Below are 25,641 nucleotides of genomic sequence, written 5' to 3'. Positions count from 1 at the left end.
ACATCAGAGGGGGTTTACATGTTAGAGGCCTTGGAGATAAAGTCCTTTGGGCCAGACCGAGATGGTTGGAACATGTCCAGAGGAGAGATAGTGACAAAGACGGTGAAATATGGATAAGAGAATAAGAGAATTCTTTTGGACATGGGCGGTAGAAAGAGCAGCATTACTAACGTCCACATAGAGTACGAACAACAAATATCTATATGATGAAAGAAATGGCTGAAATGCGTCTGTCAGTGTGACCAAAGTCCTATGGGGTAGGCTCCAGCTCACACCAGACAAAAGAAATGCGTGGGTTGCCAGAATGAAACTGATATACCAGAGCACCAAGGATGAATATGGCGCCTGTAGAACAGTAAAGTGAATGGGAAAAGCGTTTTGAATGTGGATGCATAGTTTGTCATATTTATAGCAGTTATCTGTCAATATTGTATGACGTAAAACACGTCAATAAAGCTTTGTTCTGTGAAGACTGAATAACAAGATTGGCAAGAATCTCCACATTTAATCTGGTGTTTTCTCAACAACAACAACAATAGGCGACACATTCATTCATTCATAACAAGATCCTGCTTTTGTGCGTCTAATAATAATAATAATAATAATAATAATAATATAATAATATTTTTCCACACAAGGAGTCCATGCACACAAACATCATGGACCTGCCCACCATCATGGTTCTTGGCATAATCAGCAATAGGGTAATTTGGAATGTTTGTTTTGAAAGTTCTACAATGGAACCTGGAAGGCAAGGGTAACCGACACTCATAAGAATATCTATTTTTGGATCAACATTTGCAATAAAAGTATTGGAGTCAGCTTCTCTCTTCACATGAAGTATTTAGGTTGTAAACATGCCTCCCACACGTCCATGCATCTATCCATCTTCTACGCCACTTGGCCTCACTACGGTGGCGCTTTGGCTGGAGCCTATCCCAGCTGTCTTCAGATGAGAGGCGGACCAGTGGCCAGCCAATCGCAGGACACATGAAGGAGCCAACTCCAGTAGGATTTGAGCAAAAGGTGGGATACACTTTGGAGTCACCAATTAACCTTTTGGAATATGGGAGGAACCCGGAATACCCGGAGAAAAGGCCACACACTGCTTTTTAATACCCACAATGCACTGCTGCACTGGTCTTTCAAAAGTAGTTGATATTACTGTCATCGGTATACAATATGATAAATGCATAAGCAGGCATCAAACCAGCAACCTCTGGCTTGGGAAGCAGTACTTTATGAACCAAGCCACACCATCACTGATGAACCCCCAACGGAGCTTTTAAGTGACTTTTCACCAGCAGAGGGCGCCATTCAAACCGCCCATTCATTTTTAATGGGACATTTTACACAGAAAATATGAAAAGACACTAAATGTGGTGATATTTTCAAAAGTCCGAATAGGTAGCAAACCTGTCCTGAGTGAGGTGAACATTTTCATGTTGGATTTGTTAGAATTGGTTACGAAATGGAGGAGTAGTTAGTGGACAAAAAATTGATTGCGGCGGAATAAGAAGTAGGAAGAAGAGGAATAAATGGATGAAAACGGCCAACTACAATAACACATGCGTTGGGCATTCCCACAATTATGTCGAGTGAGCGGGAAATAAAAAAGAAATAAAAAGAATCAATCCATCCTTCCTCAGGAATTTGAGCTTGAGGAGACAGGACACCTAAAAGCTACGCTGCTCTTATGCAACAAAGTTGATTCCATAAGACCAGCATAGAGGACACCAAGATCAAGATCAGAGGCAGCACTGAGCCAACGTATGCGGCCATCTTCCACGAGTCCCTTTCATGCACAGGAGGAAGAGGAAGAGGAAGAGGAAGAGAATCTGCACATGGATGTCATTTGAACTCATTTGGGAAGTGATTCTTTTGTACAAACATGACAGTAAAATGCTGAAGCATGACGAGACCTGCAAGGCTGTTGGTTGACTCGCACATGGAGGAAAATGTCAATATTAACCTGGCACAAAACACGCCTTGAAAGTAATTACAGGAGAGCTCCAATTTTCTCGGAGGTTAGGATCCAGAACTATCAGCAAAACCGCAAGGAAGTGATACGCCCATGGACATGCCTGCAGCATGAAAACATTCATTCATTCATTAGCGCTGTTTTTTTGGTTGACGATGGCCCATCATTAGTCCAAAAATATTGAAATCCAAGTTATTTTTATTATTATTCATTTCAATCAATCATTACAAATGATGTCCTCCAAATAAATAATACAAAGTGCTATTGGTTTTGCCGATTTAATATCAGATTGTGGGAGCATCCATGATGATGTATAATAACCTCCATGTACCTGCATCTTTAAAACAACCATCACAATTGCCTTTTGGCGGCAAAATTAATCTTGTACATAGATATGGAATATTACAAATATGGAAAGAGACACAAAAGCAGATTTAAAGTGATTTCAAACATTAAAAAAAAAATCGGAATCTTAAAACAAATGCATGTGCGGCCTGCATTACGCATACATTCTACTACATTGACAGCAAAACCATTACAACAATTAGGAATGGATAAAACACTCTTAAAATCAACACCCATAATTTAACATTCATTCAATCTCCCTCCCTAAAATCTAGATTCCATGCGTCCCAGGTAGGGATGGGTACATTTGAACTGATACTGTTATACAATGTACCAACTTTCAGTACTTTTGTGTGTTCATTCGGTCTTAAGTGTTAATTGACTATTTTTTCCCAATTGAAGATTGTTTCTTGATATATAAGATTTAATAATATGGTACTGTTTACCCCCCCATGGTGTCATCTTCATCGCTTGTGCACTGTGGTGCCATGACACTCCCCTGAAACTGGACTTTTGGCACCAAAACACGGTACCATTTGATTTGGTGCGAGTCGGTGCTCGGTAGTATCGGCCTATAACTGAAGCGTTTTGGGTACCCATCCCTCGTCACGGATCGACAACTCTTCTGCTCCAAAAAATACTCCAAAAGCCCCAAACCTAAAAACCAAAGCGTAAATGGCTCTATTTACCTGCAGCGTCATTTCCCTTCCTTCATCACCATAAGTTAATCTATTCATATTCTTTTATTTAATTAGAAGATACTCAGGAAGTGAATAAGCATGTCAAAGATATTGTGTTGTGCTGCGTTTAAAGACTCAATTGTCAAGTGAGTGCCTAAGATATATAATCAGATTTATTTTTTGTCTTAAATGGAGAAAGATGATGTTTGCCGCCTGTTCTTGCAAGCAGAGCGTGTGATTAATGGCAGTGAGAATAGGTGCATACCATTACAGTCACGGGGGGTGTGCCATAAGAGAGGAAGCCATTAATAAATGTCACCCATTTAACTGTGGATAGAAGCCAGAAACAACAATGTCAATCAATAACAGGTTCCAAGCCATAAAACACGTGTGTATGCGTATGGCATATCGGTGGTCGTTAAAAAGTCAAGTGCAGGTAAAGAGAGCCAATCCGCCAACTTTGGTTGGAGACACGTCACGTCACGTCAAGTCAAGTCACGTGAGTTAGGCGACAATTAAAACAGGACGGAAGGAAGGAGCCGCAAGGCCCGCTTTCCTATTCCTACAGAAACACCCGAACACACCAAAGCAGCCACTCACCATCTCAAGGAAGTGACCGTACGTCTACATCTTATGGCGCCTCTCTTCACCACTGACCTCAGTCCAGCTGCCAGTTTGCTCACATGATGGTTCCCACCGCACACACGGCCAGGAGCAATAGAACCTACAACAACTGGCCTGCAGGGGGTTGCATTTGGAGTTCTGTGCAGAGAAGGTCCAGCTCCTTCTGTGCTTCTTCATCCTGTGAACAGAGTCCATGTTCTAGTACGCTGGAGTTAAATATAGCCGAGAGAACTCAAACATTTTTATATGACACCTTCTCCAAATCTGTTGACTGAAAAGGGTGTCCAGATTTAAACCTCATCACAATTTATTAAAAACCTGTAAAATGATATGTTCATACAAAATATGTCAGTGATAATTGTGATGTTTGGACACAACTCAATAATGAAGTAAATTGTCACGGTTCGTCATGCGGGTGTTGCGGTGCGACCCCAGGATGCAGAGATGAAGCAGGTGGTGCAGGAAAAAGCTTTGCTTTTATTTTCCGAATTCGGCGAATGCAGCACTGGCATAAGACACGTAGTAAAACATGCAATGAACCAACAAAAACTAGACGCACCCGGCTGAACTAAATACAAGAATCAAATTGGCAACAGGTGCGCGTAGAACGGGAAAGTAAAAGTGACGAAACGCAGGACAGACCAACACAGGAAGAACAACAAAATAAAAGCATGAAAGCAGGAACTAAGGCGAACAACGTGAAAACAAAAACTGTCACACAGGAGACGATGCGGATTGTGACAGTAAATAATAGTTTTCTTCACGTGTAGCCATAATTATAGCCAAGCAAACCAGTTGTTACCGCTGTACTTGGTCAATATTGTTTAGCAGCACATGAATAATGGCTTCCACTGTAAATATAATTAATATCAGAGCCCCTCAATACAGCTATGATAATCCCGTCACACCAAACGTTATCCAGGATTCATTGTATCATCGCTATACCTTCATCAAGTAACAATTACCAGCATGGAATTTCCATTTCAAAAAATGTTTGCAGGTTGGGAGAACGTGTCATGTGTGTACATATATGTGACGGGTCGTACCTCTTTGGAAACAGCTGGCATTGAACAAGCAGCTTCATACATATTCCTCGCCTTTTGTCTCTGGCCCAAATCTCTGTAGCACTGTCACACAGAGAGACGAGCAGCGTGAGGGATACACGAATACAGGAAATTACTTAAATTATTCTCGACGCCATTACAGGCGGACCTCATGTTATGGTGTCTCCTGTTTCTCGTGTAATGAATACACTGAGATGCAGTATTTTCTTCAAATGTATACTTATATAACTTAATCTACACGCTTTGCTTGGCGTCCTTTCATTTTCAGTATGTGGCCCTCAATGGAAAAGTTTGGACACCCCTGGTCTAAGCCGTTGTATGGTCACGACCATTGTGAAGATAAACATGTCATCCTTGAATATGTGAAAGGATCTGCTCCTATGAAACAGTGATGACAAAGCAGCACGGTGGTCTCATTACGGAGACCTCCTCCCTTGCAACGCCCTTGTCGGTAAGTAAGGAAATGTTCCCAAGTTCCCATGTACACTAAACTTTGTGGTTGTTAACCAACAAAGCCCATGAACTAAAGGCAAAAAATTCTGAACTCCACTCATCTTATTTACACAAAATAGTAGAAAGATCTCCACTTCCTGTACATACAGACCTTAGCAAGGAATACATAGTTGAGTTTGGAATATCCTGGATGGAGGTCCTCGACCTGCAACAGAGACAAACATGACACCAAGTTACCTTTCAGATAGAAACTGTTTATCTGATTTCATTCCTGGAGGCCTCCGCATTTGCAGTATAAATTTCCCTCAGCACAAAAGCCTTTTCTGGCAGCTTTGTTTCCACGTCGTGGCCTACGTGTTCCAACAGGGGCCATGGAACTGATGGCTGAAGATACACAAGATGTGAGGAAGAGGCTTGCACAGGAATATTAGCCAGAAGCAAAATTCATGTCTCTACTATATAAACATTGAAAATGTGAGAACACACATTAAGCCTGTCTAAACACACAGGGTTTGGCGTTTTTAAACTTGGCACAGGAGGGAGGAAGCATGAAATGGAGCTTTTGACACATGGGAACCAAGAAATACATACAAAAATGGAATATTGAGCCGGTACGGTTTTCAACCTGACGCTTCAAATTGCATGGCTTCACTCTGTCATCGTTTTTCAAAAATATATGAATTCATAAATTGTGCTGTTTTGTGATTGAATATGGCCCGTTAGTCAAAACAAGCTGTCTATTTATAGTATGCATATTTATATGTCATTTTCGCAAGATTGAGCATTTTGAAGCATACAAATGGCTAAATGAGCTCAAATAAAAATATAATATATTCAAAAGATGCATTAAAAGATGTTATGACGATACGTAGTATTCAACACTGGTCACCAATTACTTTAATGTTCCGTGTGACACACAAGCACCAGATTTGCTCGAATTCGCTGGACACAACGGGTTACTGTTGCGCCCAGAACCCATGCCAAGCCCCCCCGTTATCACTTCCCATGTCCTGCCCACGCAGCTCTCCTAAGCAATACACACATCACAAGTATTATTCATGTCTTATTTTCTCTTATAATTTCTACTATATGGGGTAATCCCAGTGTAAATGTGACTATAGGGGTGTTATTTCATGTGTAGAAGGCTCTAACAATGTCGACAAAACATATTTAGAAGGTTTTCTATGCCCCAACTACAAAAATGTTCCATTTATAAACAAGGCATAGTACTTCACATCCCTTTTAAAATACAACATCTGCACCAAATTGTAGACTTGTGCTTTCCTGCAGTGCTCTGTAGTGGAGACGTAGTGCTGTGTATTGTCTAAATGTATACTATACATTTCTTCGTGAAGCAATGGGCCTGTCTGCAGAACTGACAATTAGTTTTACTATAATGGGCAGACTGAAGAATGAAGAAAAACTGAACCTTGAGAAAATTAGTCAGTGCATCTTCAATTGAGGCGCTGGGAGGCTCTCCGAATAATGCAGCCGCAACTTTCCTCTCGATCCAAGATAACTGGGCCACCTGCAAGACACACACCAGATTGGAGTACAAATTCCGTGACAATAATCACACAGTGATATAAGGTATTCATTTCATACGTATATCCATATATTATGAATTCATTGAGATTGCTCAAGAAGCACAATGTGGCACAAAATGGCAGTTTAGTGGGGAGACACTAAACCAGAGGTGGCCAAACTACGGCCCGGGGGCCACTAAACCAGAGGTGGGCAAACTACGGCCCGGGGGCCACATCCGGCCCGCCAAGTGTTTGAATACGGCCCGCCCAATCTTTCAAAAGTATTTCATTTAAACTCAACATACAACCTGGCATCATGGCCTGAGCCAACCTTTTGATGGTTGTATCAATTTTGTTGTTTGACATGGTCTGTTGTTTACAAAGTGCTCCTGAAAAAAGGGACACAAGCATAATAAAAATTAAAATAATAATTATTATATTATTATTATAACTATTATGATTATTATATTATTATATTAATGCTAATTATTATGTTAATTATATATAATAATATTGTTATATTTGCATATTTTACATAATAATAATATAATAATTATTATTTTAATTTTATTTTAATTATTATAATATTTTATTATTTTTAAAATATTTAAATATAAATATAAAATAATAAATAATAATAGCAGATTGCATGACAATTTTTCCAGATACAATAATACCAGGTGGACTGTTACGTGTAAAATATATAGTCTGCCCCCCCCCCCCCGGAAATTTTGTTATATCAATGCGGCCCGCGAGTCAAAAAGTTTGCCCACCCCTGCACTAAACAGTGCTTATGAGTGGTAGGAACTCAAACATTTGAGTCGACCTGACTTGTCTTGAGACGTCACTTGCACTTGCACGTCTATGTTTGAGACTTGACTCGAGACTCGAGATGAACGACTTCAGACTTATTTGAGACTTGCTCCCACTTCACACATTAGCACTATATACTGTTCTGGCAGCAACACTGTGAACTTTAGTCTGTAACATTGTCAACATCTAAAGAATTACATTTTAATCTCCTCCTGCACATTATTTTACACGCAAAATCGATTGCCAGAAATATTTTCCTCAAATGACAGACGCAAGCCTCGGTGCACTTTTAGTACATCAGCTTTGCACACACAATCAAGCTAGCACTTGTTTTAACATTCGCAAACCTTAGTAGATCAGGCCCTGTGTGTGAGTGCTAATGCCAAAAATGCTAACAAGGAAGCAGCGTGTTCCCCTTATATTATATTGTATTAGTATTTGGCCAAAACTTGTGCACATGAACACATAACAAAATGCTTCATATCATGATTTGCACATATTGTTCATTCGTTTGGGTCAGTGGTCGTCTATAGACGACTGATTTTCCTGCAGTCTGGGTGGGATCATTGGTGTTAATATTAGTATTAATATTAGTATTTGGCTGTGCATGTGATTGACTGACAACCATTGGCTCGAGCAAGAAAAGTGATGCACTTAAAAGAAGTGGGAAATGGTTAGTGTTAGTTTTGGCAACACATTTACATTTCATAGAAAAGGCAAAAACATTCATCCAATCATCTTACGAGTAGTTGGGAGCTTCCAATTACCCCTCCTACAAACGACTTCAACTAGGTCTGCATAAAAATGTGAATCGCATGTGTATGGGTGGTTTTAGTCTTTGAATCAAACAGTAATATCCAGTGATTCCCAGGCTAAATGCAAAGGAGGCATTGGAAGCATTGCAAGACTATTTACTTTTCCTCCATTTTTAATGACTGCGGCATCGGTAACCTCCCGCCTGTGTTTTTTTTTTTTTTTTGGCAGACAATGATAATAGCCAAAGGAAGTCTGCCTTGGACTATTCATCCAAGCAGCAGCTAATTGCAGGTGTAGTATTGCTATGGCGTCATCGTGGCAGCTTTCAAACAGAGGAAGTGGCTGAGTGCAAACACTAGATCATTGTGGAACATACAAACATGACAGAGAGCCTATAAAACCCTAAGAAAACACCAAGCAATGCTTCTGACTCCTACTGCGATTAGTAAACGTGAGTGTTATTGACTAATTACAGTGATATCCGTAATAGCTTATTTGCTTCCTGGCAAATAGTGTGACACCGAGAAAGAGAAACACATTGCAAGCTTGGAAAAATAATCAAAATATGAATCATGCAATGCTCCTCTATAAACCGCCACCGCTTACAGACTGGCCGACCAAACATGAGGAGCTGCATCAACTTGAACGGAAGCTGGATGAAAATATGTTGTAGCTATAATCTGATTTAGAGCTCACAATAGCCAGTCCTTTAACCCGCTCCTGAACATCCTCACGGGGACAACAAACCAGGAGGAAACCCAAACAGTGGCAGTGATGGAGGGGAAGCGTAGGCGTGTTTGCAACAGGACACGAGGCATGGTGTCAGCTTTCGGAGTGGAAGTGATTGCGGATGTGAAGAAAGATGTGAAAGATATGTCACACACGGCGTAGCACCAGCGGCCCAGCAGGTAGTAGGACATGGGGTCTTGGGGCTTCAGTTCGATGGCTTTATCCAGATGATCCTGACACGGAAGGAAACCAGACAGACAAGAGGAAAATTGTCATTGTTGATTGATGACATGGCTGCTATTTCCGCCGCCCTTCTGTTCTGACCTGATCTGTCCTGCTTCACCAACCCACAAGTATTCCATGAACACTTCTCACACACGCGATCGCAGCCGCAACACTCCTCAACCACACTTGCTTTTCCATTCATCCTCGCTGCATCTTTTATTTCCACATATGCCCTCCGGTTTTGCTCACCTGTCAAGACTTTTGCAGGTACACTGTGTTTTGGGGGGAGGCTGCTGACCGAGGATAAAAGTCTACGTGCCGTTGTTACACACACACACACGCACACAGTGTTGTGCAACAGTACAAGATGTGGGCGTGGTTGGGTTTAAGTGAGTCGTCATTCCCCTCCACTCCATGGAGGAGAACATTCCCATCTGACACGAGGACTAACATGTACAGAGCATTTCATGACGGCACTGCAACTACTCACCTTAAAAATGTAGCCATTCTTGATCTTGTTCTGCATTGTGTCATATTCGGCCAAAATTCCGCACATGATGGCATACCTGAAAGAGAATATAAAATTAGCGATAGAAGCTAAAATGAAAGGAGAGTTATACAAAGCTGTGGTGAGACCAGTCGTGTTGTTTGGTCTACAGACGGTGCCACTGAGGAAAAGACAGGAAGCAGAACTGGAGGTAGGAGAGATGAGGATGCTGAGGTTGTCAGTGGGAGTGACCAGGATGGATAGGATCAGGAAGGAGTACATCAGAGGGACATTACATGTTAGAGGCCCTGGAGATTAAGACCAAGACTGAGATGGTTAGGACATGTCCAGAGGAGAGATGGTGAATATATTGGTAGAAGGATGCTGCTAGGTAGGAGGTGTAGAGGAAGACCAAAGAGGAGGTTTATGGATGTAGTGAAGGAGGACATGAGAGAGACAGATGCAGAAGACAGGGTTGGATGGAAGAGATTGGTTTGCTGTGGCGCCCCCTGAAGGGAAAAGCCGGAAGAGAAGGAAGAAGATAATTTAATCTTCTGTTATGCAATTAGACCATAAAGCAAACAAGATTGCTTTACTATTAGTTCCTTTGTTTATTCTTTTAAATTGTGTGATGAAATTAGTCAGCACTTGTCTTGATTGTGCATTCATAAATCTGGTTGCATTGCTACTTGATGCTGCCAGTGTGCTCTTGTTCATTCGGGTACAATTGGGATCATGGAACCATCAATCAATGGTCACTGCTTGGGGTTGAGTCCTGACACGCTCTATTGACGAGATACTTCTTTCTGATGGGAATAAGTGAGAGGAGATATGCCGTCACATGAGTAACGCGAACCAAAGTGAAAGTGAAAACCCATCAAAATGAAATCCTTTTTAGCGAGGCTCTTAATTTGACAGTATCAACAGAGATAAGCTGCTTCACCTTTCTCCTCTGCTACACTAATTAAGGTACCAGACTCAGACTGTGGCAAGTAGGGGCAGGAAAGAGAATGATTTGAGCTTCGCTGAGTTTTCGGAGAAGAGTGGAGGAAGCTGATCAAAGTCTTTTCACTGCACGCTTGCTTTAATCCTGCTGGTACTCTGTCCGACACCACGGACTCACATAAACACCTTTAATATGAAGGATCAGCATGCAGAAGGTCATCTGACATGATGGTGCTGATGGTAGTTGGAATCTGCTACAGTGTGTGTCCGTGTGTACCGGAATGTGTGTTTTGGTGGTAGGATACGTTTGAATGAGTCGCTCAGTCTCCTCATTGTGATGAAGCACAGAAACGGTTTTGTTTTTTAATTGCAATTAACAGCAAAACGATTAGCAGTCTATAGCCCAGATGTGTCCAAACCGTTTCCACTGAGGGCCACATCCTGAAAAATGAAAGGATGTCAAGTCCACTTATATATATATATATATGATATTTTGGAAACCAACACATTTAGCATTTTAACTAGCATAGGCTATGCTACACAAATTGAATCCACTATGTTGTAAGTAAAAGTTTCCAATGTTTGTGACCATTTATTACAATGACAGGCCCAAAAACAATTGTTATTCAAAGGCCAAAATTGCAGTGACTTTCATAAGTGCCCTCGTGAACATTATATGTATTTATTTATAAAAACACCCTCATCAGGGTTTTTGCATGGCAAAGTGGCAAAATACATGCAATCTCCTACGTCAGTGCGCTATATAGGGGATATGATTGCTGTACGCGCACAGCAGTCATTTTTAATAATATGTTTAGGTTATTCATTGTAATACAAGGTGCTGGATGCCGAGTCGTTAGGTGGCCACCATTTAGAATAAACACATCAATCATTTTCATGTGATGTGATGTGATGTAATGGCCTCCAAATGAACAGGTATATTTAAAGTATGTACATGTTGTATGTAGAATTACGGTCTCAACAGATACAGTTAAAACAAAATAAAGGCCTGTTGAAAATCAACTGTACGAATGACAACATGTTTCACAAAACGTGTCACCAAACTGGAAATACTGAATGAAGTTTCAAAATAAACGTTTGGCTGGCATCCAGGTGAAGTAGGTTAACTCCAATTGAGACTGAGACGCAGGTAGACCTTTGTTTGCAAATACAATGACCCATACATACAGTACAAATGGTAAAACTCAGTGTGACAATCAAACTTCACCATCAAATGCATTTATTTTGAACCAAGCACGATTGCTAACTGTACTAGCAATTGTTGCAAATGAAACCTATTCCACACGATAAGCAAGTAAAAAGAAAACATCTACGGAAGGGCTCCCAAATCTTTCCATTCAGCATGACAAAGTCAATAACGCTTTGCAATAGTTTCAGTGGCGCAGCAGAAACTGAATGGTAGCTCGTCAAAACATGTGCCAAACTGTGACAAGCTGGGCGTCACGCAAGGAAACAGGCGACAAGTTTTCTCACGGCATCGGTACACTTTGTAAACAGTTACCTCAGACATAAACTTCCTTGTGACACTGCCTGGTACCGTTCCCAGTCCTCGCCTCTCCCTTTTACAATGTACTTTGTATCCGTTAATCTTAGACAGCGTTTCTGCCTGGTTTAAGAAAGGTGCAAATTCCATTAGCAGAGGTAGGATTAACAATTAGGCTTTGGAAAAGCTCTTTCTTTTAATTAACTAAACAAACACTGCTTTATATCCATGGAGTGATTTAGCACATGCATGACCTCATGCCAATTATAGTTTAACAAACAGTACAAACTGCTGGCTCAGTTGACGTGTTTTCCACTGGAAGCTTTACATGCATTCACAAAGAAAATAATAATATGGAATCCACGCTCTACACTATATGGAAAATCACAACACACAATCAATTAGCTAGTGTAGAATATGTAAACACTATATGACGTTTAGAAGAATTACAAAGTTTATAGGAAAAGTGTGCAATAATTATTGAAACAAAAGTAGGTAGGTGCATAAGTTTGGGCACCCTTGTTGTTTTATCGATTTGAATACCTTTAACAGGAATTATTGGAACACTAAATTTGTTTGGTAAGCTCATTGACCCTTGACCTGCATACACAAGTGAAGGCAATCATGAGAAAGGGTATTTAAGGTGACCAATTGCAAGGTGCATCTTCTCTGAGGAGGAGCACCATGTAGGTGCCAATGTTAATTGGCCACTCCAAATTGTCCATAGGTATGAATGTGAGCATGAATGGTTGTTTGTTTATATGTGCCATGCGATTGGACTGCTGGGATAGGCTCCAGCATACGACCCTGCTGAGGATAAGCAGCATCGGAAATGGATGGGATGGCTTCCATGTGTCAAGTTTTGACATGAAGATGATTTCAGATTAGGAATGCACCGCTGAGTCCTGCACAGATACCACCAGGACCTCTGACTCACCGAATAGGGGATTTTGCACACCAGAGTGGTATACCAACAAAAAAAAAGCTCAGAATTTAATGACATTTTCATTTGGCCTCATCATAGAGGACATGGAAGTGTGCATCATGCTGAGGTCGGTGTTGACCTATCCTATTCAAACAGGGTTACTGCAGATTTGACATTTCAAAATGACATACTAGACTCCTTTGATTGTTGAATCAATGAAACGATTTGGGTATTCGATTGTTTTTTGATTTAAAAATGTAAATATGCTTTTATTTCATTCATTCATTCATTCATCTATGACAGGTGTCAGTAATCTATACCATCAACAGAGACATTTTGCCTCCTCTTCCAGTAAAAAAAAAACTAAACAAAACACAACTTTGTTTACATGCATTCTTTTAACTAATATTGTTAAGCTTTTATTATGTATTCATCCTTTTAGTCCGATTTTATGTTCTTATTCTTCAGCTTTTAACTCCAGTGTTTTGTTTTTATCTTGTTAGTCCTATTTTATGCTTTTAATCTTCAGCTTTTAACTCCAGTGTTTTGTTTTTATCTTGTTAGTCCTATTTTATGCTTTTAATCTTCAGCTTTTAACTCCAGTGTTTTGTTTTTATCTTTTTAGTCATATTTTCTGCTCTTGGTCTTCAGTTTTTTAACTCCAGTGTTATGTTTTTATCTTTTAGTCCTATTTTATGCTCTTAGTCTTTAGCTTCTAACTCCAGTGTTTCCTCAGGGGGGTCCTCCACACTGGGGGCTGTTCGGGTATGCTGAGGGGGTGCCATCCTTGGGTCCCTTCGACACGGCCGGCTGGGGGTTCCTCCCTTTAATGTGGGGGTCCGCCCGTCTAACGGAGTCGGGGGGCCCGGGTGCTGGTCCTCCGATGGCACGGCCTGCAGCTCCTCCCAGTGTGGACGGCCCCAAAGGTGGCGTTTCCTTGTTCCTCAGTGCCATGCCATGTCTCCCTACTGTGTGTGATTGTGTGCTTGCGTGTGTGTGTGTGTGTGGGTCTAGTATGGAGGGTGGGAAGGAGGGGCTTTCTTTTTGCTTCATTGTTTTCCTTTTTAATTGTGGAAATTGTTTTAATTCTGGAAAGCACTTTGTTTTGCATCTCCTTGCAGGAAAAGTGCTATATAAATAAAGTTGATTTGATTTGATTTATACTTGAGTAGGAACCCTGTTCAAATATAGAGACTTTGATGTTGCTGCAATGACTATGCAAAAAGATAAATGAAGAAAATAAAAATAGTAAAAGAAGTGGAACATACCACTGGTGACTTTCAGCACACGTGGGGTTCAGTGTTACTGCCTCCTCGCCAATCTGCTTTCCTGGAAGGAAAGAAATGGTTAAGACATCTTGGCTGTCAAGTAGGGCTGGGTAATATATCGATATTTCTTTGAAGCACGATATCACATACTAGACTGGATTGGACGTGGAGGTCTCAAGATGGCGGCGCACGAGTGCAGGCTAGTTACAGCAGCTGTGTATTTTTTAGCGTTTAATAGCACATTTAGTGTTGAATAGTACTTTATTTGTACTTTCACATATGGATGTTCATCTTGTTACGTTTGTAGCTTGTCTCCTGCAGCTCGTAACTCTGATTTTAGCTTGCAGTGCAAAGCAAAACAAATTAGCCAAGAGACAGCTTGCACCTAAAAAACACGTGTATGCCAAGGTACAACTGTATAAATGACAATTTAAAAAAATACAGGCAGTACTGCAGTACCTTCTCGCTTCTCTCTGGCAGACTATGTACTCTGTGTCAACTCAACTAATGTTAAAAAGAAAGTCAGACAGTTTTCTATGCTCTAACTTCAAAAAGATTCAATTTATCTGGCAGATCAAGAGCGTTATTAGAGCTGAAACCATTAATGGATGAATCGACAATTAATCAATTATCCTTTTTTTAAACTTTCCTAATGAACTATTTTAATGGGAAGTGTTCTTTCTCAATGCCAGAAGCATCAATAAGCTAGCAGAATGTTAACAAGGTGTGGAGTAGTTGTATAATTGCCTTTTCTTTCCATTCCGTGCCACTTAGAGGTGTCTGGATTGTACCATGCACGAGTACTTGAACAGTAGGTGAGATTTTTATTCAGCGTTTTATTCGATGCCAACTTTCCACCCCAGTGTCAGAACGCTGGCTACTGAAGTGTTTGGGTCAAAGCGTGGTAAGTATCTGTCTAGGAACAGCCAAAAGTAAGACACTGTCAGGTTACCAGTTTCTGCATGTTTCTTCTTCTCTTCAAGCGTGGGGCTGATGTCATGCGCATCGCTGTAAGCTCTGATTAGCCGCCAAAGAAACGCTGACTTCTGTCCAAACTACAAAAGTATGAGGATGTAAAGTGAGTACAAACAATGAAAATTGGACGCAATATAAACATGTCAATCCGGCAGCTTGAACAAACCTCTTCTTGTCTTGCTGTGAGGATACATAGACTTTCCCTTTTGTCCGATTCTGTGCCCTGATGCAAAGAGTCGACCATTCCAAGTAGGTCTGCTAAGTTGTCTGAGGTTTCTTGATTTTCCTCCCATTCTTCATCATTGCTCTGCTCCTCTTCATCCGAGTCTGTCAGTGCGGTTATGTACCTGTAGGAGGACATGTAGAAAATATGTGGAACATGGACTATATGTGGGGCGGCACAGTGGTCTAGTGGTTAGCGCGCAGACCTCACAGACCTCACAGTTCAATCCCACCCTCGGGCATCTCTGTGTGGAGTTTGCATGTTCTCCCCGTGCATGCGTGGGTTTTCTCCGGGTTCTCCGGTTTCCTCCCACATTCCAAAAACATGCTAGGTTAATTGGCCACTCCAAATTGTCCATAGGTATGAATGTGAGTGTGAATGGTTGTTTGTCTATATGTGCCCTGTGATTGGCTGGCGACCAGTCTAGGGTGTACCCCACCTTACGCCCGAAGACAGCTGGGATAGGCTCCAGCACCCCCCGCGACCCTCGTGAGGAAAAGCGGTAGAAAATGAATGAATGAATGAATGGACTATATGTGGACGGCAATGACGCTGGCTTACCCAGCAATGTGCTTGATGTTGTCTATGGCAAGAAAGTACAAAGTACACAAAGTACACCAAATGTAACATTGACAGACATTTTCAAAACAAGCAATCAGCTTTTTCTGAAAAGATAAGCGAGGGAACGATTTCAGAACTACTGCGGAAGGTTGAGCACAGCAAACATGCTTTGAAGAACTGGATGAAGGCCCAAACTCAACAACAGCTGCCTCGTGGTGTGACTGCACTGGAGAGCTTCAGGAGGAGGGAGCCATTCACAGATGGAGAATAAATAAGAATAAAGTCTGAGAGAAAATAAGGACATTCTGCTCTTTTGTTAATTAATAGTCCACAATTAGAACTTCTTGATGTTTTTGCATGAATGCCCTGTGAGGGCTTTTGTGATTGCTAGTCACGGTGAGGCACGCAACACTTGCATGAGATGTTTTATGGAAGCCTTTCAACTCCTGGGAGTAAGCACAAACACCTTAAGCCAACGCTTTGAAAGCAGGAGTAAAATGCATTTCTATATCAACAGCACGGGGAGACATGAAAGACGCAGACAAAGGTGAAAAATAAAAACAGCCCCATGTGCGTCATTGGTGGTTAAGGGAATATTTTGGGCTATAGCCCATGGTTTTAAATCAACGTGTCAGAGCGGGCTGCAGACACAAACATCAGCGACCCAACTGGTGCCTTACGCCGCAGGCGCCGTCCTGACTCCACCCACAACACACACCCACCCTGGGTGCTGTGATTACAGGAGTAATGTGAGGACATTTGAGCTCTGCAGATGTGCGCCGTGATTAGGAAAGTCAACAACATCAACAGAACCCCATTGGCGGGCTGACAGGAAGCGTTAACTGTTGAATGTTGACCATGTTTCTAGACGTAAATATGCAGCTGTAATACTACAATATACTTTGCATTTTGCAAATAATTGTAAAAAATAAAAATAAATGCTTTTCATTTACACTGACTTGACTGCAGTCCATAAAAAAGGGATGGGCTTTCGCCATTCATCCATCCGTCCATTCATTCATTCCTTCTCCCGATTCATTGATTTTTTCGTCTTTTCATTCATGGAGTAGCCTCCTTCCCTGCAATTATTTACTCAGTGGAGTGACAGGCGGCAGAGATATGTATGCCGGATCAGTACATTCCCGTCAGGCCAGCTCATCAGTCACTTGACAGAGGCAGGACGCATGATGGTACAAAGTATATGTAATGTACATTGTATATACTTTATGAAGTCAAACTTGATTTGCAAGGGAGGAAAACCATTTCGACAAGTAAATATACATTTATGTAAAAAAAATTACTCATTCAAATGTTATTAGTTGTAGCTTTTATTAGTCGTTTGTTTTCATTTGAGTACAAAACTAAAGCTGATACTTTTTTTTAGTTTTATGTTGTTTTTGCTGCACGTGTTCTATTTAATTGTGTTTATTTTCTGATTTAATCATTTCTTTAGCATGATTTATTGATAGATTATCATACTTAAAATGAACTAGACTGTTATGAAACCTTGGTTAGCGTACGCCCCGGTTAGTGTGTTAGTGATGATGATGAGTGATGACGATGTGGGCAGCATTGGTGGTTTGGTAGTTCAATTCCTATCACTCTCTGTCACAGTGTGTCCTTGGGCAAGGCACTTCACCCACAATGCGAATGTGGTCGGAATTGGCAGCCACGATTTTGTCAGTCTACCCCACGGCAGCAAGTTCTAGTTTTCCAACCAAATGTGTTCTAAATGCATACATGACAATGACGAATGAAAAGGATAAATCAGCATTTAAACATGATCAAATTGAAGAAATGACTCATGGCGAAACGCAAACGTGGTGTCTGTGTTCATCTCGCTGCCACATCGAATCTTGGGCAAGAATCACATCTTGAAGGTAAAAGTAGCCTTAAATGTTCATGTATCCCTTTAAGTCATTTATATGTATTTCAAATTGGTTCTGCATGTAAAACTAAGATTGTACAACTATAATAAAAACGTGTTCTGTGTTAACATTTTTGACATTCTAGAACAGATGAGTTCTTAAGTTAAAAATGTATGTGGTTAAAGTAAGTTTTGGTTAGAGTCTGAATTACTGGAATGGATTGATGACGCTAAGGCTAGTGTTTACACACACTTCTACCGCTGTTCAAATGTATATATAGACCTGACAGGTTTGACCTTTGTTTGTCAGCAACACGTATGCCCATTAGGAGAGCAACCAAGGACACAGAACCAAAGGAGACATGAAGGGAGCTCAGTAGAGGTTAGCGAGTCTCCTCTTTCACTCTGTCCAAAAACAAACAGAGTTACCATGCCGACATCATGGCACCTGTGAATATGTAGCCTAGCTTAGTCAGCATGTAGCTGGCGACCGGGCCGATGAAAACCTCCCATCTGCAACAAACGGCGGACAGACTAGACAGGGTTGACTTTTATTAGAAAGGCTTGGCAGGTCTCTTCAGACATGCTACCTACTTTCCCACCAATCAGCTGCTCAACCACATAACTGATTACGTCATTGACTTTAAGCTAAACTTGTCTGAAGGAAATACACGTTGAGTAAAAAAATAGCCTGTCATTCATTTGTCACAGTAATTGAGCGTAATACGCGTGTGTTTGCGCCATCAGTATGCCGTAGTTTCATATCCACTAGAATTTTTGTGTAGGTGTTGTAACCCTTTGTTCCTAAAATAGCACAGGACAAGGGATCATTTCTAGATGATGAAGATGATGATGAAGTGGACATTGTACTGCATTCACTCACTGGATTGCAGACCACCAATTCCGTATATAGAAATACTAAATAAACGTTCATACGTATGTAATAAAGCTGTGTCATGTCATGAAAACAATCACTCTTGATTACTGGCAGCCGAAACTTCCACAATATCAATAATCATAGCACAAACACAAGCTAGAGGTGATCGTGTATGTTAGGTCAAAAATGTGTGCTATATGTCTATGATCATATTTAGCTTTTCGATGACTAAAGTAGAAAATGAAGGCAGCGAGACCCACAAGCAAGAAGCAAGTGAAAATGGCTGCAGTGAAGGCTTGGCAAATCGTGTCTATGGTCTCCAGACTTCAAGGAGACCACAAAAGGATTTTCATCACAGAAATGTATTTTTAAAAAAAATTACAAAAAATAAAAAAAAACTACATTTTTACAGAACTAAAGATAAAACATTAGAAGAATAAAGTCAGAATATTACGAGTTACGAAAGTGAGAATATTATTTTATAATAATGAATAATTATTGAAAATAAAGTAGTCGAATTATGAGCAACAAAATAAAACCCACCACTATTTGAGAAGCACTGTGTTGACTACCAATGAGTGTGAAGCATCAGGAGAGAAGACCAACTTAATATTTAGCCATACAACAGGACTCGTATCGAATATGCGCTGGTGTTTAAAGTGTCTACAGAAATGCAATAACCACAATGTCAACCTGTTAAAACCAGCTGGAAGTCAGTTTCGGTTGGTGATGGAACTTGCATCTTTTTAAATCACAACACATTTCATTCCTTAAAAACAAAACAAAACACATTGTCATGTGGTTTGCGAGTCTTCAGGAGGAAACAGGAATATTTCATTGGTATTTGTGGCGTAACAAAGATGAGAGATTAATCCCAGTGAGGACAGTAACAGAGCAGGGGAGGAGTAGTACAACTCTGATCCAAGGTTGAGTGCACGCTGTCAGGTATGTCGTGATGTCTTCTTGGCACGACTTGTACGTTACTTCCTCAGCAAAGCAGCACAGGCCGATTCGAGTTAAGAGCGACAAAGGAATCAAATCAATCAAGCGCATCTGAAATGCCAACGATATAGAGTACCGTTTCGCCCTTCTCTAAATTGTTAAACTGATATAGATACACCTTCTGAATTGCATGCCAGCCAAGAAAAACAGCCTGCTGGACTGTAAAAGATGTTAAATCCCCGACTTAATCACCACCATTGAACCAGTGAGGTGTGTTTTTACAAGAGTTGCTTTAAACGGTTGTCCATTGAAAAGAGAAACAGCTGCTGTTGATGTTCCGGACGGCTGACATGAGTTCAAGGCGTTTGGCGACGGGTAGAGGTGGGTGAGTGGGCGTGCGGCCCTTGATAAGGATGCTGTTTATACTGGAACCTGAGGCAAATTTACACGGCTGTAAGTGACACCACACAACCTGCAACGGGGCTGGGCGTTTTCTGTACTGCTGATGCCGTGGCATTTAAAGAGACGCACAGGTGGTTTACAATTCACCGACGCCGCAATTATCTGCCATAACAGGTTTGCAAATCCAACGACAACAATGGAGTGTGCAGGAATATGTGTGTCACGATGACACTGAGAAATCGAATACATACGCAGTCTGCGTCGGGACCTGCCAAACTTGACTTATGTAATACAGTGGAAGCTCTGATGTCAAACAAACAATCTGTTGTGGTACAATCGTTGAGTTTAAAGCATCACTTTTCATATGTAATCATTTAAATTGCATTCATCCAATTCAGGGCTAAACTGGGACCATAATACATTTTAAAAAACAATACAGTAAACCTCGGATATATCGGATTCAATTGTTCCCTCTGGTTTTGTCCAATATAAGCGAAATCCGTTATATGCGTATACCGGAAAATGTCTGTTTTACGCATATATCGGATTTATATCCGGTATATGCGTAAATGGGATTTTATCCGTTCTAAAAAGGCACTTCCTTGACTATGTTTCCAATGTACCTGGACTGGGCAATGAAAAGAGACGTAAGGTAATGAGAATTGAACTTTATTGGACTCTGAGCATAACAAATTGTTAATTAAGCTAGGCCCTGTTACGCCCGTCAGGCCTACGTTATTTCCAATAGTGAGGTTAAGATCTCATTCACTGCTGTGCTAGTATTATTGACGTCACTCACTTTTATATTTGTCCTAAATCTGGAGCCAGGAGAAAGACAATAGCCAGTGACATCAACAAGATTAGCATAACGATGCGGCCATCCGATATATGCCAGGGAAATTTCATGGAAATGCATTGGAACGGGACTGGAGATTTTGTACGAAATAGGCGAAATCCATTATAAAAAATCCGATATATGTAATGAATTTTTATTGGAAATGCATTACAGAAAAATCGGTTCTTTTTTATCTGTCCCTTGTGAGCGAATTTCCAATATATCCGAGTCCGATATATACGAGGTTTACTGTATATCCCTCAATATATTGTGTTTTTTCAAAAAATAACTAATATATTATCACTGTTTTGTGGTTGGCTATGGCCCATTATTAGTCAAAAAATATTGAAAGACAATCTATATGAAGTATTCAGGTCACTCAACATCAGGAGTGCTTTGAAACATGATGTTGGATTACATCACCTTTCACACTGCATGGACTGACTGGCTGTAATATCAATGAGTTCAATTTCCTCCTAATTAGTGTTGAGATTAGTTGTTGAGACACTAGAGATATTAGTGTTACTCAACATTCTTACTTCCAATGCAGCTTCCAAACACTTCCAACCATTCAGCAGAAGAAACCTGCGTGAAAGTTACAGAAAAGTATTTAAAATTCTGATGAAAACGATGACTCGGTGGCCGAAAACGGGATTGTCAATCCTATTTTCAAACTGCATCACAAACAGACATCTGACATCATGACATCTGAAGGTTGGCTTTCGCTCTCCTCGCCCCCAACGAGGCTCACTGGTCAAGGAGGGTCAGCTCCACTGCCCTGGTTCTACACTATATTATAAATGTTTTGGTGAACCTCACTCCCTGACATGGACATCCCTGCTGGACGTCGTTGACAGTCTGGGATTTTAGGCTGACTCTCATTCTGCGGACCCTGCTTTCAGGTTACAGGTGTAATGGCCACGTAGTCTAATAAACCATAACTGCACATTTAATATAACATAACAAGCCATCCTTCATCAAGATGTTGTTGAATACTCACCCCCCTTCACTTTCTGCTTCTTCAGAGCTCCGCCCTCCTCCTACGGCACCAGCAATGCTTCCCGCGGCCCTTTTCCTCCGTGTCGGTGTGGTCCTGTGAAGGGGAGCAGCTCGGCGTGCCTCTGTCCTATCACCTCCGGCTCGACGCGCCTCTGTCCTATCGCCTCCGGCTCGACGCGCCTCTGTCCTATCCCCTCCAGCTCGACGTGCCTCTGTCCTATCACCTCCAGCTCGACGTGCCTCTGTCCTATCACCTCCTGCCAGGTCTTCACTGGCTTGACCATGCACCGTCGGCATGGAATTCTTCAATGCCTTCATCTCATCTTTCAGCTCGGACACACACTGAATGAGGGCCTCCAGGCGGTCCAACACCTCGCCCTGTGCCCCAGGCAGACCTGGACTATCAACCAGCATCATCCCAGTAGAAAGTTCATTGTTATAGTGCATGTAGCGTGCTGGCAATGAAGCTCTCCGTCTTGTCTTATAGCCCTGGTAGCATGCCACCGCCAGGCCGATGCCAGCCACTCCAGCCAGGGCTCCCAGAACCAGGACTTTGCTGTCCGTCTGGGACATCTTGCAGATCTTCAGAGAAAGAAAAGCTTCAGATTAATTAAGGGAAATCAATAGGTAGTATCAATAAGTATCAATAGGTAGCAGAAGACAAACGACCTGACTTTGAAGGAAAACATTGAGATGAACGTACTGTAGATGTCCGAGCCATGTGACCCTCATTAGTAAAACCAGTCACGTTTGAACATCAATATTGAAATAATGTTACGCATGATGAGCTATTTAAAAATGAAAATAAGAAATAAAACAAGAGAGAAGCCGCCAGCTGTCACATCACATTTCTAGCCTGTGTAACGCATTGACAAATAGATCGTAAAGTTAGACTTCCAGGAAGCTTCTACATTTTATTGCAATTATTTAAGAAGCCATAGAAGCGGTCTGTGACAATGTATTTGCTTTATGTTAATTACCTGTAATTGGAATCGGTCTTTGTGCTGCTAGCTTGGTACCTTGTCAGCTAGCAAAACAATGTTCTTCGTGGATGCTCTCAAACTAAAATATCACTGATAAACCAGCGTAGTATCCCGCTACTGCACATCTCACTACGTGGTGTCTTACTTCTAATTAAAAACACACTATTAGAGTATTGTAGACCTTACTGCAGAGAAACATGGAGCTGTTTGCCCTGACAGCTCTGTGGTGCACCAATGAAGACAGTCCGTGGGATTCCATGCCCGGGAAGCAAAGGTTCCGCTTGGAGAGCCTACTAAACACTTACTTTGGTAGGGGTAGTTTGTTCATTTCTTACTTTTGGCGGCTTTCAGCATTCTTCTGAACTAAAATGTTGAAAGTTAAATTATAAATCACTTTAACGTTAATATCGGAAATGTGGTGAGTTTGCATCGGTGTATACATACACGGAACCAAATGTTTTTAGACTTTGTTTTCAGACACCCTCAAACTAAATTATTGTTTTTTCCATTTACGTTTTATTTTTTTCTATTTATAAATCTAAAATAGTAAATTCAGTCACTCACCTCTGAAATGGCACCAATATTCTCTTCAGACACACTCAGAGAACAGCAACACTGGCAAGGTTACTAAAGTATAAATATGATCAAATCAACCTTGGATCCTTGGTCAGTTCAGGATGTCCTTGCAAAGGTTTATTTAAGTGTAATAAATGGCTTTCACAGAGCTAAAGATTAACTCTGATGTCTTCCTTTTTTTATTTTTGTTTTTTTTACAATTCTTTAACCGTCATATTGCTGAAATGTTGTGATGATTTGAATGTTGTACCTATTCAAATTTTAAAAGTACATTTGCAGACCAGGATGATGCAAATACTTGATACTAAATGATGAAACATGATGTTCCTTCTTGTAATGATTCACTTTGAACACTGTATTGTTCCTTTGCCCTTAATCTGCATCCTTCCAACAGGGAACAAAAAGCCAACCTGAAATCTGAGGTATGAAGTGGGGGTGGGGGCATGCATAGATATTGCAGATATGGTGATTTAAGGTAGGTGTATCCAATATGGTCCCATTAGGTCAAACTAGTGGATAAGTATTGTCAACACTGTAAGAAATCTGCGCTCATACTACAATGGAAGAAATAAAATCAGCTGTAGAGCATCCTTAGTGGGTTTAAAAACCCGAAACAGATAACAGTATCATGTAACAAAAGTGAGTGTAACTTAAAACATCATTTTTTTGTCATACAACAGTGCATAGCCGTGTTCTTTATGTGTTGTCTAAGCACGAGATCAACTCATCAACAGTTAGTTATAATGGGAGGGTAACCAACTTCCGCATCACCTGCTAAGGTCCTGCTAAGGTCCTATTTAACAAAAAGCACAGTGTCGCTGGGGGGAAGTCCAACCCATGGGCCTAAACTTGTTCAGTTAAGTCTGGCTCACCTGCAAACACTCCGTGTTCCCATGCGGGACAGTTACTGCATTAGCGTGCTGTCAGATGAAACCAATCGTTTCATTTCAATTCATTCATGAATGAACAACAATAAACTTGTAAGGTCATCAAACCAAATACTGCCCTCAGTCACAGTGCAACCAAAATCCAGCTTCCTGTTGGGAAGCATACATGTGGGCTTCCCAGCATGCCTTGCCGGTTATAAAGTCATATAAAGTAGTATTTAGTATAGTATTGTATGTATGTTAGTATGTAGGCATATACGCCAATATCCGCATTGTCCATGTGGTACCTTTATATCGTGTGTTCTTACCTATGGACCTAGGACATACTGGATGTTGTGGAACAACAACAGACTTTGCCAAGCCGGACCTCTTAGGGCTGGCAGCGAAGGTTGAAATATGTAATAACAAAGAGGAGATTAAACATAATCTCAGTAATGAAAAGTTCAGTGGCAAGGCTTGCCAAGCAGATTAAAATCAGGTAATCAGTCCAAACACCAGGAACTTGAGCAATGCTACTGAATACCATTACTGAACTGACAGTAATGGTGAGTGAATTGGGAGAAGAAGTGGACTTCTGGAGTGGAATGTAATAAGTCAGATGTGGCAAGAAAGGATGACTCAACACAGAGGGTAGTACTGGGGTAGAATCTAGTGATAAAACAATTCTGGATATAATACATACAACAATATATAGCTAAATAGTGAAATAGATTGTATGGTAGTTGCAATGGCATTGCTATTATACAGTAGTGTGTGACTATAAAATACTGTAAATGTTCCACTAGAGGTCAGTAATGAACCATCCAATGGCAACACATTTCTCATGATGACATTATCCATCCATCCACTCTCTTTCTATGCCGCTTATCCTCGCTAGGGTACCTATCTCAGCTGTATGATACAATTATGATTTTATTATATATCATAAGGAATCTAAGTCTTAAACTATTTTTTGCTGTCAAATATGAAGCACTCATCTTAAGTCTACATTTGTTGACCTTGCTGTGCAGTACAACGGGCTTGGCACCAGCAGGTAAGAGGTACGGGATTACCAGTCCAGTCCGAGTTTTCCAGTTTAAACTTCTGCCAGCAGGTCCTGTGTACTTTGAAGTAAAGTAGCATGTCACATGACCACACATCTTTTCTGCTGCCTTACTTGGGTTCTACTTTTTAACAGGCACTGCCCTCT

General features: G+C 41.0%; 1 protein-coding gene across 6 annotated transcripts; it reads right to left on the bottom strand.

The window, feature by feature from the left end:
• Nucleotides 1-404: 404 nt before the first annotated feature.
• On the bottom strand, nt 405-24,567 carry LOC131108033 (regulator of microtubule dynamics protein 2). 6 transcript variants are annotated; one of them, XM_058058743.1, is made up of 12 exons: nt 22,987-23,223; nt 22,151-22,588; nt 22,008-22,120; nt 15,467-15,647; nt 15,278-15,380; nt 14,326-14,386; nt 9,687-9,762; nt 9,127-9,204; nt 6,577-6,675; nt 5,299-5,352; nt 4,677-4,757; nt 405-3,808 (listed from the first exon to the last, which is right to left on the bottom strand). In XM_058058743.1, the coding sequence occupies exons 2-12, from the start codon at nt 22,577-22,579 to the stop codon at nt 3,731-3,733; spliced, it is 1,353 nt and encodes a 450-aa protein (XP_057914726.1). In that variant the 5' UTR covers nt 22,580-22,588; nt 22,987-23,223; the 3' UTR covers nt 405-3,730. The 6 variants fall into 6 exon arrangements, with proteins under 6 accessions (XP_057914726.1, XP_057914715.1, XP_057914706.1 ...); XM_058058732.1 differs by lacking the exon at nt 22,987-23,223 and adding an exon at nt 24,438-24,567 and having other exon boundaries at nt 407-3,808; nt 22,008-22,588; XM_058058723.1 differs by lacking the exon at nt 22,987-23,223 and adding an exon at nt 23,554-23,705 and having other exon boundaries at nt 407-3,808; nt 22,008-22,588.
• Nucleotides 24,568-25,641: the final 1,074 nt, after the last annotated feature.

Source organism: Doryrhamphus excisus, chromosome 2, assembly GCF_030265055.1.
Source record: "Doryrhamphus excisus isolate RoL2022-K1 chromosome 2, RoL_Dexc_1.0, whole genome shotgun sequence".
Taxonomy (NCBI): Eukaryota; Metazoa; Chordata; class Actinopteri; order Syngnathiformes; family Syngnathidae; genus Doryrhamphus; species Doryrhamphus excisus.
This window is presented reverse-complemented; position numbering and strand designations above follow the sequence as displayed.